Below are 14348 nucleotides of genomic sequence, written 5' to 3' on the forward strand. Positions count from 1 at the left end.
TTTGGCACAAATGGGCTCTGGTGTTTGGCTGTGTGCCTTTAAAATACCGAAGAGGTGGTGTGAGTGGGGCGTAGCTCAGTAGGAAGGGAAAGGAAAGGCCTCAGATTTTTTTTTTAAAAAAAATAAAAATTATTTATTCTTTTTAACTTTTCTTTAAAAATATGACATCTTACCAAATTTTCACTTTAACCACATGAAGCTGTGTGCATGTAAATAATATATTTGGGCTGTGCATATGATATTGTAATTTAAAGGTATTTTAATTTTGTGAGTTGTATGTGTCACAACTTTTACCATAACATTCAATGATACACAGGAATTATGATTTATTAGTAACATTAGTATTAAAATCATTACTAATCACCTCCAGCTTCCATGCCACTTCATTGGATTGTCCAGTTTTGACCTCAGCTGTAATCCCTTGGCAGTAACTTTACCTTATTAACTACATGCAAAAAGCATGCCTTGAACTGTCCCTTTTCTGGCAGGAACAGTTCCAATGACTCTTTCCCTACTTTTTCAGCTGCTTTTAAAATGTCCCAATTTCTCCTCCTTCCACTTTCTCCCTTTCTGCTCAGCTTAGTTCAGTTGCTCCAAACTGAGTTCAAAGTGCAAAAATTGTTTGCACTCAATCAACTCTGCAAGTGGGGAGAAGAAGAGAGACAGAATCTTGCCCTTCTCAGTAGACTCAAGCAAAAACAAATTGCTGCAGTCTCTCCTAACTAGTGTGTCCATCCTCACTGTTAATTTGGACACCTTCAAGACACTCTGATGATGCTTGACTAGAGGTGTCCTAGTTTTCTTCTGTAAAATGTCGAGGGCATCATATAGTAACACTGTTGACATAGCTGATTGGTGCTGAGAAAAATGCCAAAAAATAGGGAGTCCATGGTAGGAATTTGTGATGGATGCTTTCAGGGGACTGGGACTTTGGCAGCTGCTCAAGAATACCAGGCTTTAGTGCTGATCCCTGCTCTCCACGGGGATCGCAGGATCTGAATAAAACCATGAGAGATTATGAAATCTGCCTGTAAGCTGCCAGTTGGCCATCTCTGCTATAAACATATAAGGAAAATGCACCAAGGAAGAATGGCTAAGAAGAATTGTTCTGTAGGATGTGTCTCCCCACCACCCAGAGCCTGTTGTAGCAGTTATAGTCTCTCCCATGGTAAACAATTCTTCCTGCATTCCCAACACAAGTGGAAATTTACCACAAGCAGAGCAAAGAACCTCACCACACACCAAAGAGGGGAGAATGGCTGACGTTAGCACAAGAGTCATATGTCTTTTCCCTAAGGCAATTGTGCTGGAGATATTTTGTTACTTTTGTTATTGTTGGCTTGGAAACTATGCAAGAAAGGTTTAGTAAACTCACAAAAGCTTACTTGGCTTGCAGTCCAAACTTTAAATTACCACTTAAAAACAGGAAACATGATGTCCTCTTGGCTCTGCAGGTATGTTATTCATGACAGATAAAGCACTTCTAGGACAATATGCATAAGAATTTCATTTAGCTCTCTTCTGATAGGAATGTTTCAAAATAAATTCAACAGAAAGAACTTGAGATTTTTAATGCAAGAGAAAAAGCAAAACGAAAGACCTCCAACCTTTATGTCCATGTGTATTCAGCCATATTTGTGGCGTTGAATTAAAATTGCCATATGCTTTTGCTGGTGGACATCTTATTTTGGGGGGGAAATGTCATATCATTATGTAATACACTGAACAATAAAAATGCAATAATGTGCAAACAAGAATTATAAACATTTTAAATCAATAAGAAAAAGCTAAAACAAAATTAAAGCTGAATGCCAAAGTTCCTGTATCTTACTAGTTTTATAGAAGTCATGATTTGATTTCTTATCTTTAACTATTGTGTAGCAGAGAAGTGCAACATGGTCCTCTCCATACTAGAAACTGCTTTAACTACTGGACTTGGTTGGTGCAGATGGCAGAAGATTTTACATTCATTTTTTATAAGAATTTCCCAAAATCTTTTCCATAAATTTCATGAAAACAACTTGACATTTGAAAAAGTTGAATATGGGATAAAAGAAAATTGACAGCTTGACCTGTCCTTATGTTGAAGATGCATGTTGTTGAATTAGAAATACCACTGTAGTAATGGTACCTGCACCTGCACATTTTGACTAATGACATCAATGAGCCTTGTAACACCATACCTTGGAATGCAAATGTCCAGTCATTGATGTACTCACAACTGGTGGGGAGGGATGGGTTAAAGATAAGCAAAAAACTCAACTAGAATCAAAATTTCACATTGTCTTTTAACATGTCAATGTTAATTTTTTGTGTTCACTTGTCTTCATGCTAATCCATCATTAAACATTAAAACCAAAACATTCAGACCGTTTATCCAGTTTTTAAAACCATTTCTGTAAAAGCCTCCATCCAATAGCTGTGTTTCTACAAAACTAAATCATTAATTAGCTTCGTCAAAGAGTTGCTTAAATCTGACAGTAATTTCAATCTCAGTATAATAGCGCAGATGTAGCATAGATTTAGCTTCTCCCGTCATTCAAGGACATAAATGTGGAGCTACAAGAATACCCCAAAATCTTTCTAGTATAAGAAAGATTTTGGGTATTCTTGTAGCATTGTGGGAAGTAAAACATTAACCAAAACTAATGACAGAACATGCTTGTACTTAGGAAGACTGAATACTTCCAAGTATTTTGCCACTCTCATCTGTTAGTTAGGGTGCTCATTGTGGAAACAAAGTGAGTGTGATGACTACTCACAGCCTGTTTGCACAGGCCAAAAGGCACTCTCTAAACACTTTACAGCCTACGTATTCATTGTGTTAATCTATGAAAGAATGGAAGTCTGAGTCAACGTTTGAGCTCTAGGTTTGAACTCACAATGTTGTGGCTGCAATACCAGCATTTAACCACTGTGGCACCATGGCTCTCAAAGTTGAGAAATGCCAAAACATCTCACTTTTCCATGGAAAAAAACCCTCCTTTCAGGAATGTTGCAGCATTCCTGATGAAAACAAATGAGGTTTCCCCATTATTGCACTCAGTGACATCACCATCATTACCACATTGTCAAATCTGATCAGAGATGGTGCATTGTGAAGTCATCTGCTGCTGTGAGTGATTCTTGTTTTGGGCAAATGAACAACTGAGCAGATCATGAGTAGCATTCTCTCTCTGATGCGGGTTTCTTTTCTGGAAACACTGAAGTCATTTTTTCCACAGTGATATCTGCCTACTCAGATTGTATAATGCTATTTGTTTCTGGCCAGAGCTGCTTACTTTTACACTTGCCCAAAACACGCATCACTCATAGAACCAGATGACTTCACAGTGCTGCATCTCCAGTTAGATTTGACAATGTGGTGATGATGTTGATGTCACTAAGGGCAAAGACGGGAGACTTCGGGGTTGTGCACACCGACAGGAAAGGCCAGATTTGGGGCAGAGTCGGGGCATAGCATCCATATGACACATGCCCCGGTTCTGCCCCTAGGGCGGTGTGACGCCATGCGCCGCACCACACCACTCCATGTGTGGCCCCACGGCACTCCTCTGTTGCTGCATTCGTATGACACAGCGCTGAAGGAGCACTGTAAATCCATGGCTATCATGCCCTTTACAGGGCGCAAAAAGGAGCCGCTTTTTGCAGCTCCTATTTGCACCCTGCAAAGGCCAGATCAGATCAGGGCTGCAGCATGTGGTTGCCGCGACCCCGATTTGGCTGTAAAAGGGGCAGCTGCAGGCCACACCTTAGCGACGGTCTGCACAGCCCCTTTATCTGTTTCCATCAGGAATGCTGCAACATGTCTGAAAGGAGAATTTTTTCATGGAAAAAAAGTTTTAGCATTTCTCAGCTTTGGTTTGAAAGTCAGGCAGATCTTGCAGCAGAAATTGTAATAGCACTTGGAAAAACTAATTTTTCTGGTTTCAGCTCCTAGAATCTTCAAGCCATTCTTGTAGACACTAAATATTGGTGGCCTGGTTGTTCATCTGTCCGTAGCCAGACTAACAAACCTAGCCCTTTCAGAAATACCAGTACAACCTAATCTTCTTTTATATTTTTCTTTTTAGAGAGTTCTTCCTACCTCATTCTCCCATTGCCATTTTTCTTTTTTTATCTTGAAATCATGCAGCTATTACCTCAGCATAGATTGATCACAAATGTTCCTCTAATCCCTGTCCAGTCTTATGTCTGTTGCTGTACATTTCATACTTAATTGGACCATTACTTCACTAAAGGGAAGATGTCCAACACTGAATGTCTTGTGCTTGCCTCTTAGTGCATCTCTGTTCCCTTTATCTGCTATGTTCTTTGCCAGAATTATCTTTGAAGTTGTAACTGGAGACCATTTCATATCACCCTCAGCCTCTAGCTTTTGAGCTCTCTCTGTCTTCTCAGTGACCCTTTTCTTCCACATAATTTTAATCACACACAGAGAAAATTTATATACTTTCTCCATAATACTAACTTCTCCTCTTCATGTACTGCCAGTCCCCCAAATCAAACAGTTGTCTCATATCATACAGCTTCCCTTGAAAACTCCACTGAGAAGCCAATTCAGAAGAGTATAACCGACTGGTACTCACATCTTTTACACATGAGACCCCCCCTTTACATCTACATGTGGACATTGCACACCCCTTCAACATAGTATATAAATAAAAATATTTTATGTATTTAGTGTGAATATTTTCTCCTGCACATCCACATATATTCATATTTTAAATATTTATAAGGAAACCACATTATTCAAATTAGAAGAGTTTTATTCAAGTAAATTCATTATTTAGCTTAACTCATGTGCAAATTTTACACATAAAAAAGTTTGGAAGGAGAAGGTGGAATCAGGGCCTCCAAGTTTCGCACTCCTCCTTGGGTCATGCCTCTGGTGTAATCTTATCCAAAGAGGCCTTCTTGCATTTTTTCCCCTCTCCCTGTATTTCAGTGGATTTAAATGACTGAGTGACTGGATAACATGCCAAGAATCGGGGGTATGACAACATAAAAAACTTGAATTTATCAAGAATAGTTCAGATTTGTGTCCATAATCACCTTGTGATTTTTGGTTATTTTTTCCACAGGAAAAGTTGATTCTTTGTATATGTAATTTGAAATGTACTCATTAATTATGTTTTTGAAATGTGCATATTCTCATCTCAGAGACTAAATAGTATTTGTGTGCATTTTCAATTGTATGTATTTCTCATGCATATTTTCCACATACAAACATTGTGAAATACGTTGGGAGGGGGATGTCTGCCCTGGGTTGTCCCTGAGTTGTTGTTGTTGTTGGTGGTGGTGATGATGATGATGATCAAAGAACCCTAGAATTGTGGGAGAGATTGGAGGAGAGTGGGAGGAGCTATTATCTTACCTGTGTCCTACCCCATAACATAGTATTATTAGTACTGGGCATGGTATTAGTTAGGGCATATAGTTTGATTTCAATGTTCCATATGAGGGGGGTGCTGACCAAAAAGGGAATGACCTAGAGCCATTAAACTTACATGCTATTCCACATATTCACCCCAAAGTTTTATGCACTTGGCACATTGTTTCCCATGTTTTTTTTTTAACCCTTACAAAAAAATTTGTATGTCTGATCATTGAAATACTGTTCTGCTGTTACTATAATCTCTGAATCATTCAAAAATTTCCTTCCTTTCAAACTTTTTTTAAAATTTGCAAATGGGAAATAGCTAGATGGAGCAAGATCTGGTGAACAGGCTGAACAGTCTATGCACGCAACCCCCAAATTCTTTAAAACATGCATTGTCTTGCCAGCCCTGTGAGCAGGTGAATTGTCCTGTTAAAAAAAAAAAAAAGAACACCTTTCCACAACTTCCCTTGCCATTTTCCCTTCAGAGCCTCCTTTAATCAGTGCAGCACTTTAAAATAGTATTCTGTATATTCTTTCCTGACACTTTTTTGATTCTGAAGCATGTTTAACAAGTGGGAACAACGGATCTGAATCATAGCATTCTGGAGGGGAGGGACTAATGGCAGAAGGGTGTTTACCATCCCTCCTCAGTTTTTGGTAGATCCACCATAACACACACACACACCCAGCACTGCCTTTGTGCTTGTGGTGTGACCTATGGGCACGTCATTTTAAAAAAAATTGATAGAAGATTTGATTCATTGATTTTGCAACTACTTGAATTTACTCGGGTGACAAGTCAAGCGATTGGGCCAATGGCAGCTCAGTGAGGAAAGTAGATGCAAAACCAATGAATCAAATCTTTTATCATTTTTAAATATATATATACAGTTCCCAAGCCAGGCTGCCGTTTACATTGCTGATGACGCGTAGATGATTGACATGCATTTTAAAGTGGCGCAAACAAGTGGGGGCGACAGTTGTGCCAAAAAAGCAGTGATTACAAAAGGATAATGAAAAGATCTGCTTTCATAGTGGGAACAACAGACCTTCTGGAATCGATTCATTGATACAGAGCGAAGGTGAATTGCAAACCAGTTTAAATGAGGCCTGAATTTCTTGGTCAGTAAGAGCTAGTTCTTGGTGCTGGGGTCAGGGTTGAGGAACAAGGGGTTTTATAAGGAAGTGTGTGCTCAAGTCTTAATATTTCATCCTTCTTTTTTTAACTTTGAGGTTGCTTTGGGGAAAGGTTAGTGATGGCTGGAAGTAGCCTGTGCGCTGCATGTAACCCCAGCCTGGCTTTCTATGTTCATACATCACTGGAGAGAAATTAGACTGAATAAGTTATTCCTATGTGGTTAGCATTTCTACCATTTTATGCATTGGCTCTAATCCCAATAATGATCCATTAATCAAGATATGGATAGGGAGGCCTGCTTGTACTGATACTGTTAATTTTCTGCTGCCAAGTCCTCTTGAAGTGGATGGATGTGTATGCTGATACTGTGTGTGTTTTTCCAATAGGGGGTCAATTGTCACTCTACATGCAGCATGTGATGGACCTGGGCTTATATGCCAAGCTTATAAAAGTTACCTTTCCGAACTATACCTCCAAGAACCCCCCAGTCTGGATGGTCACAAAAGACTGGAAAGGGTCTGGGAGATGTCATATAAAGTAACTTTTACAAACACTATCTGAACCTATGTGTACACTTTTAGCTTGTAGGAAAAAATGGATTAAAATGTTAGAAAGAAATAATTCAGTGTTGCTGAACTGAGTGTTTCCTGGCTAGTTCAAATGACATAATGAAGTGTCAAATCCACCGTTATATTAATTTTTTTTTTGTTGCAGACCATTGTGGGAAAGCAAATGCAGTATCTCTGTTTTATTTATAGAAAACAATGCCAAGCCCTGCATGAGGTTGTATATTAGTCATGCGTTTGACACATGAGTCTGTGGCTGCTGTAATGGAATATGTGTCTAAATATGTAGCTGTTGTGGTTGTTTCTGCATCCATGTTATAGATAGTCTGGTGTATTGTCATCAGGTCCTGTTTAAAAGGTGTTGAGTAAGTTTCCACTCAGACTGTTAAATACCGGTGGCATTCAGGGAATCTCTTGTGCCTTGTGAAATCAAATCACCCTCTTTCCCCCGCCTAGAATGGAAAAGCTAGGAGAAGCTGCCAAAAATGAACAAGCAACCATAATGAAACATGTCATACACATCCTGCTTGTATTATATTTCACCTCCACAAATGGATTTAAAAGAAATCAGACTACAGGGCAGTAATGACAGAAAGTAATATCTTTAAGAAAGCTGAAGTAATTCATTTTGCTAAGCCTCTCTATCTAATATCAGCACAACAGTTACTTATATATCCTGTGTAACTTACACCTCTCTTTAAAATCCCATCCAGCTAAATGGAAAGTCACGTGGATTTTGAGAAGACTCAGCTATTCGATGTGAGCTTATTGTATCTTGCAAATCAAAACCCCAGAAATATTTAGACAGGAATTTGCTTTTACTTCATATTCTCTGGTTTGAAATATGGATCCATGCAGTTAGGTTCCTCCTCTTGAGTACATCTTTTCTTTCTTTCTTTCTTTCTTTCTTTCTTTCTTTTAAAGGCAAAGCATTGAAAGAGACAAGATGCACATTGGCAATTCTCAACTGGGCTAAATTTTCTGATGGAAAAATTGGTTATAGAATGGCAGCTGAATCTCAAAGATTTCGAATGGCTTGCCATTACTTTTAAGATCTTGCTTTCACAACCCCTTTAAAAACTTGTGTAGGGAATCAGGGTTACCTCACCAACATTTTTAAACTGGTGCTCTTTCAAATATAGAAAGCTACAGATGTGTGTAAGTTTACCACCTTGGGCATGGGGTGCAGCGTTTGCAGCTGTAATTATAACAAATTGTGGAGCAGGATGATAAAGCTCTGTCAAATGGGGCCCGAACTTCTAAACCTAAACTTTCAGCCACAGCTATTTCATCACAATATGGGTATTGCCTTCCCAGTGGAGAGCAGGAAGAGGGCACAATGATAAGAATGTTGTTGAGCACTGTTCCACACCGCTTCCCTCCTTCTCTCTCCAACAATCCTAGACTAGTGGTTGGTGGGTGAGTAGGTTGTGGAGTGAGTGGTTGGTAGGTGAGAGGTTGTGGAGAAAGTTGTAGTAAAAAAGCTGCAGTCCAACATATCTAGAGCGTTCCAGAGTAGGCAGCAGGTTGGGCAAGGCTACACTAGAACTTCTAACCATTCACTTTTAGAAGACCACTGACAGCAAAATGTCAGCTTGTTCCCATTTATCTCCCCAGTTTCATCACTGGGCTGCATCTCTCATAGGACTCATTCAATCCAGTTAAGGGTTAGTGGAAGTATGTTATTTACACTACAAATAACTCCTTAGACAACTCTATACCAAATCAAGTGTGGCCCACCGGAGGTGCTGAACTGGGACTTGGGGGCATCCAAACAAAATCGTATAATTTTAGCAAGTGATCTTGGATGGGTCACCCTTTGTTAGCTTGACCTACCTTACAGGATTGTTATGGGGACTGAATGGGGAGGAAGAGAGTCATTATGCTCTCTTGTGCTCATTGAAGGAAAGACAAAATGTAAATGTAATGAGTGAGTCAATCATTCAATCAATATTGTCTGTCTGTGAATTAGATTAGATTTCAGAGAAAACCATAATTGCTCTCCCTCACCACACGTGATGATCATAGCTGATTACTTAGGAGTATTACAAGCTGGTACAGACAAATGTACCAGCAGGAATTCATCGCAGGACTCTCAAATATAGTAGTAGCTTCCATGTTAAGTGTGTGGCTTTGGGTTGTATTCTAGACTTTAAAGGGACTGAACTCTATCCTCCAAAGAAGTTAATTGGGATAGCTCCTGTAAAGTCTGGGGAAAAATTGAGAGTAGATTCACTGCACCTCAACATGCTGCCACTACACAAACACCTTTGTAAAAATTGTTGTACAGTCGCCCCACCATTTTTGCAGACTTGGGATCCAGATCCCTCTCTTATGCTTGAGCGGCAAATGGAGGGGGACAAAATGGGGCACATGTCTGTGGCATGCACCCACCGACACCCATGGGCACACACCAGAACCATTCAGGTCAATGAGCTTTGAATATTGGTGGTTGTTGTTTTTGTGGGGGGGTGGGGGTGGGGGTCCGGAAGGATCCCCTGTGAAAACAGAGGGGCAACTGTTGTTACTTGGAAGACTGCTAGGAGAGGGATGATATAGACAGAGTAGCAGTAAGAAAGGTTATCACTGTCCATTACTGTCTGCACAGCTGTGAACAAAGTCAGTGCTGAAGGGAACACATTTTACCAAACTCTTCTTATTGCTAATATAGCTGTTACCTTATAAAATGTATATTTTTGGTTTTAGAGTTAGCCCTCCGTATCCATGGATTCTGTATCCACAGATTAAATGATCCATGGCTTGAAAATATTCCCCCATTAAAAAAATCTAAAAAGCAAATGCTGATTTTGCCATTTTATATAAGGAACACCATTTTACTACATTGTATATAATGGAACTTGAGCATCCATGGATTTTGGTATCTGGGAGTAATGATGTGTTTGAGTGGGTTTAGCAGGGATCTGTATGTGACCACTTGTGGTGTTTTGACATTATTTCTTGCATTAGATACTGTTCAGTACTCATGAGAAGTTGACTTCTGCTTGCTGTTTATTCCAGAAAAAGTGTAAATTTGTGGTGACTTGCTTCCCCCCCCCCACTCCTGTGATTTGTTCATATATGTAACCTTGTCCTTGTTGATTTCTACAAACATCACTTAATGCCATATGCTCAAGAAGGTAGTAACCCCTTGCCAGAACTGGGTATTCACCCCACCCCACCCCACCCATGGGCACACTTATACCCTTACATAATCTAATCCATCATTGCCATTTAGCATTTAATAATTTATAGCATCAGTAATCCAATGACTTCTTCCAAATCTTACTGCCTGCCCCTTGGTGCCACACCACATTAGTGCCATTCATCACATAAAACCTTTTATTTTCAGGTGCATTTTTAGCCAGTAATTTAAAAAGAACATGTTTCTGAGTAGACTAAAATGAGAAAACACCCCCCCCCAACACCTGACCTGACCCTGAGCAGTGGCCACTTGCAATGGCTTCAACGTGATTAATGTTTTATTATCTTAATATGACATCATTGGCCATCTGGTTGATGTGAGATGGGGAGGAGGCCCTAATCCTGTGTTGTAATAGTAGCTAAGAAGTGCACTAGTAAATCCCTTGGATATTTTTGAGGTTTTGCTTATGCAAATGACAGATTTGTTCCTTCTGTGTCTATTTTCTGTTTACTTGAAGTCATGAAATGCTGTTTTAGTAACTCTGCTTTTTCTATATGCACATGGTAATATTTTCATATTTTGGGTTCTGTTTTATTTATTTATTTGTTTATTTAGTCAGTTATTTACTTAATCTAGTAAACTTTTAAACTACTCAGTGAACTAAAGTTCTCTGGGAAGTACACAGCCTATGAAAAATATAAAGCACTTTAAAGTAAAATACTGTAGTGGAATAACATAATGACCATTGAAGCAAATTATAAAATCGGCATCAGGGAAATAAAACATTTCAACATTTAAGTATTTACTATTGGTTCTCATGTGGATAAACTGCTGAAACAAAATGTGCAAAGCCAATCAGGGATTATGGATGCTACCCACTACATGCATACCTGAGAGTAAATCCAACTGAACTCAGTGAGACTCACTTCTAAGTATAATTGAACTATTACTTTTGAGCAGACATGTATCATTGTGTTAAACACTATCATAGTGTTAAGAAAGAACTCTATGCTTACTTAACAGGAAAACCTTACTAGATATAGTAGGACTCATTTCTTAGAAAACATATGTAAGAATGCACTCTCAAGGTGTGAGCTAGCTGTGAGCCAGACCTCTCTAACTCAAACTTGCTCTCAGTCTTGAACTCATTACATAGTAGGGATGGAAAGAATATCCAAAAATATTCCAAAAAATAGTTAAAAACATGAAAAGCTATGACAAGAAGAATCCTGGGCTAACAAGAGTCTTGCAGTTTGAGATTTGTTTTGTACAAAATTTGTATGTGGTTGTTTTCTACAGAAAACACCATTTTCCACACTGAAAATACTGTTTCCTGCAGATAATATGAAGAAATATTATTTCTTGTGGACAGAAAATGGTTTCCTGCACAGAAAATGCTTTAATTGGAGACTTCGTCTGCACAAACTTTACACGTGAGTGTTTTGCATACAAAGTGGCATTTTCTGTACAGGAGACATTGTTTTCACAGAAAACATTTCTTTGGAGGAATATTTTATTCTGCACAGAAAATGCTGTTTCCTGTGCATAACAGCCAAGTACAAATTTTGCATATTGGAAATAGGTTTTGAAAACTATGTGCTTTTTGAAGACTTTCTTGCAGCTGGAAGAAAATTGCTAAAAGTACACATTGCTTCACTAGGAAACCTAGTAAAGAATTACATCCATATTAGGTAGCATCAGCTCATCTCCCCATATGTAAAGCAAGGATAATGATTCCACTCTGTCATGCAGGGATATTTCTAGGATGACTGAGATGATGGCCTAATTTGGGCAGGGAAAGGGTTGTGTGTTGTGTGCAGTGCCACCTGGTGGCTTCCATTCAATGGACTGGTGAATCTGCTCTAGGTTTTACTCTAAACTGTAAAGGAACTATCCAAATTATTTTTGGAACAAGATTCTATACCTTGGATATTACAGTCTGACCGCCACACCCACAAATTCAATATCCATAGTTTCACTTATCCATATCTGAAACTATGTTGATAAAAGTTTATACAAACTGGATGAACATGGGAAGTAAATTGTAAACATGTGCATTTGAAAACTATATTATATGCCTATTTTGAATAATACTATTTTATAAATTGTGTATTGTAAAAATAAAGTTTTAAAAATAATAGGGTTCCCTATTATCCATGGTTTTAGGTATCCACAAGAGTTCTTAGAACAAAACCCCCATGGATACAGGAGTCATATTGTACCTTTAACATTTGCACTGAAACCTGGAGCAGATTCATTGTCTGGGAAACATAGAAGCCACCAGTCATCACTTGAAGTTTATTTGTGTGAGCTGGTTTGCTCTTGTTTATATGGATCTTGCTTTTTGCCAAATTGCTACCCTCAGAAGCATTTTCCCCCTCAGCCAGCCCTAGACACAAAATGTCTGAGGACAAATGGACACACTTCTCCTTCTGCTTTATATGTGATTGGTGTACCCCTCGATTTAAGCAAATAGATCTGCTACCATTACATGATGTTTAAAGTAAAAAAAGAAACAATGGGAAGGGAGAAAAGGTGAATGATAACAAAGGTCAGAGTGAAGAAAGTCCTATAAAGAGAAAATGAAAAGCAATTTGTGGCAGGAAGAGAAAAGGAAATAAGTTAATTGAGAAATATGGTTGCAGAGACAGCGAACAGCAGAGATGGGAGTACTGTGTTGGTATCACTGTACTTGATGGAAGAACTGGGAGCACTTCTACTCCCGAAACTCCCAAGCACACTCAGTATTTGCTGTGGCAAGTTAACAACAAATTTCAGGTGGCACAGAGAGCTGTGAGAACTGGAAGGAAAGAGGAAACTAAGGTGATTATCACACCTGGAGCCTTATCGTCTGTGAAATTTGACAAAATCATCCGTAAAGTGCACGGGTGTGATAACCATCCCACCCCAATGCTCAATATCCACCCAAACTGGCTGAAAATTGGCCAAAATCAAAATAAGAAATGATATGGCATCACTTCTGGTTGTGTAGGGCATGCTGGTGTTGCCCACACAGGGGAGTGGGGTTAAAAAGGCCCTCCTCTCCCTCCACAGGTGCTCACTCCTGTACTAGAATAATTCTGTACTTAAACCACTGGTCTATGGTACAGAAAGAAAAATAAGTGTGTAGAGTGCAGAGAAAGAGAATTAAAAAATAGAGGAAATATGGAGATCTGGATAGAAACTTAAGGTAGGAGTTGTGATAGTGTGAACAGAGTAGGAGGACAGATAGAAAAGGGATTTTAAAGGGCAACTCATTTCTAAGAAAATGTTTTACCTACACTTATAGCCAAAGCATTTTACTGGTCCTAACAGCCTCATTTTCTTTTCTGTTTAAAAACTAATTTAGGGCTCCGTCCCAAGAGAACTCTGCGTTTAGTGCTTTGGACTGGAGAGGAACAAGGTGGAGTAGGTGCTGAACAATACTACAAGCTGCATAAAGTAAGATGTGGAACTGAATAATGTTTATCTTTTGTATTAGAAGGCAGTTTGGCATTTAAATTTCTTACATGTAATGTATGAGAGGAAGAGGGAGAGTTGGGATGGAAGGAGGAAATGGAAGAAGAATGTCATAATGGATCTGGGGCCCAAAGATGTGACCAGAGCTTACATCGTTGGAGAGTAGCTTCCACAATCCCCAAACCATGATCCCTTGTGGATTATGGGAGTTGTAGTCCAAACTTGCATTTCCAAGCTTTGGATCAGGCCCAGATTTTGTGAGTAAGATGATTTCTTGTAGAGGGAATAAGTACAGTCTAGGAAAATTACTGTTATAGACTACTCCTCCAAGATGCCCCAGCCAAGATGCTATAGTTCAAAACAGCAACTTGTCTGAGCTCTGAAAATCAAGTCTAAAGTACAATAATATCAAAGTATCATTAGCACCAAAGGCAGCAGAATGAGCCACTGTCATCTCAGAAATTGTGGCTGAAGGCATTTAGTCAACCTGTAATTTCAATGAAAGTCACCTCTTGACCCATACATAGCTATGAAGCTTAGAGGAGGCAAATCACACATTAATACAAACAGAAGCTTTCTTCCTAAGCTTCATAACTGCCCTGGCTAACAGAGGGCAGGTTCATAATGCTCACAGTTTAAGAGGGAAGGGTTAAACCTCAT

The 14348-nt window shown here is 39.1% G+C and overlaps 1 protein-coding gene across 2 annotated transcripts in view; it reads left to right on the forward strand.

Annotated features, from left to right (window-relative positions):
• CPQ (carboxypeptidase Q) overlaps window positions 1-14348 on the forward strand; it is a 243225-nt gene that overhangs the window by 162150 nt on the left and 66727 nt on the right. For both annotated transcript variants that reach the window (XM_089518924.1, XM_089518925.1), the window contains one exon: window positions 13579-13670. In XM_089518924.1, the coding sequence (XP_089375050.1) occupies window positions 13579-13670 (92 nt within the window). The remainder of the gene's footprint in view (window positions 1-13578; window positions 13671-14348) is intronic.

The sequence above is a fragment of the Sceloporus occidentalis genome, unplaced genomic scaffold (genome assembly GCF_023333645.1).
Source record: "Sceloporus occidentalis isolate IW3139 unplaced genomic scaffold, rSceOcc1.0.p SCAF_3, whole genome shotgun sequence".
NCBI lineage: Eukaryota > Metazoa > Chordata > Lepidosauria > Squamata > Phrynosomatidae > Sceloporus > Sceloporus occidentalis.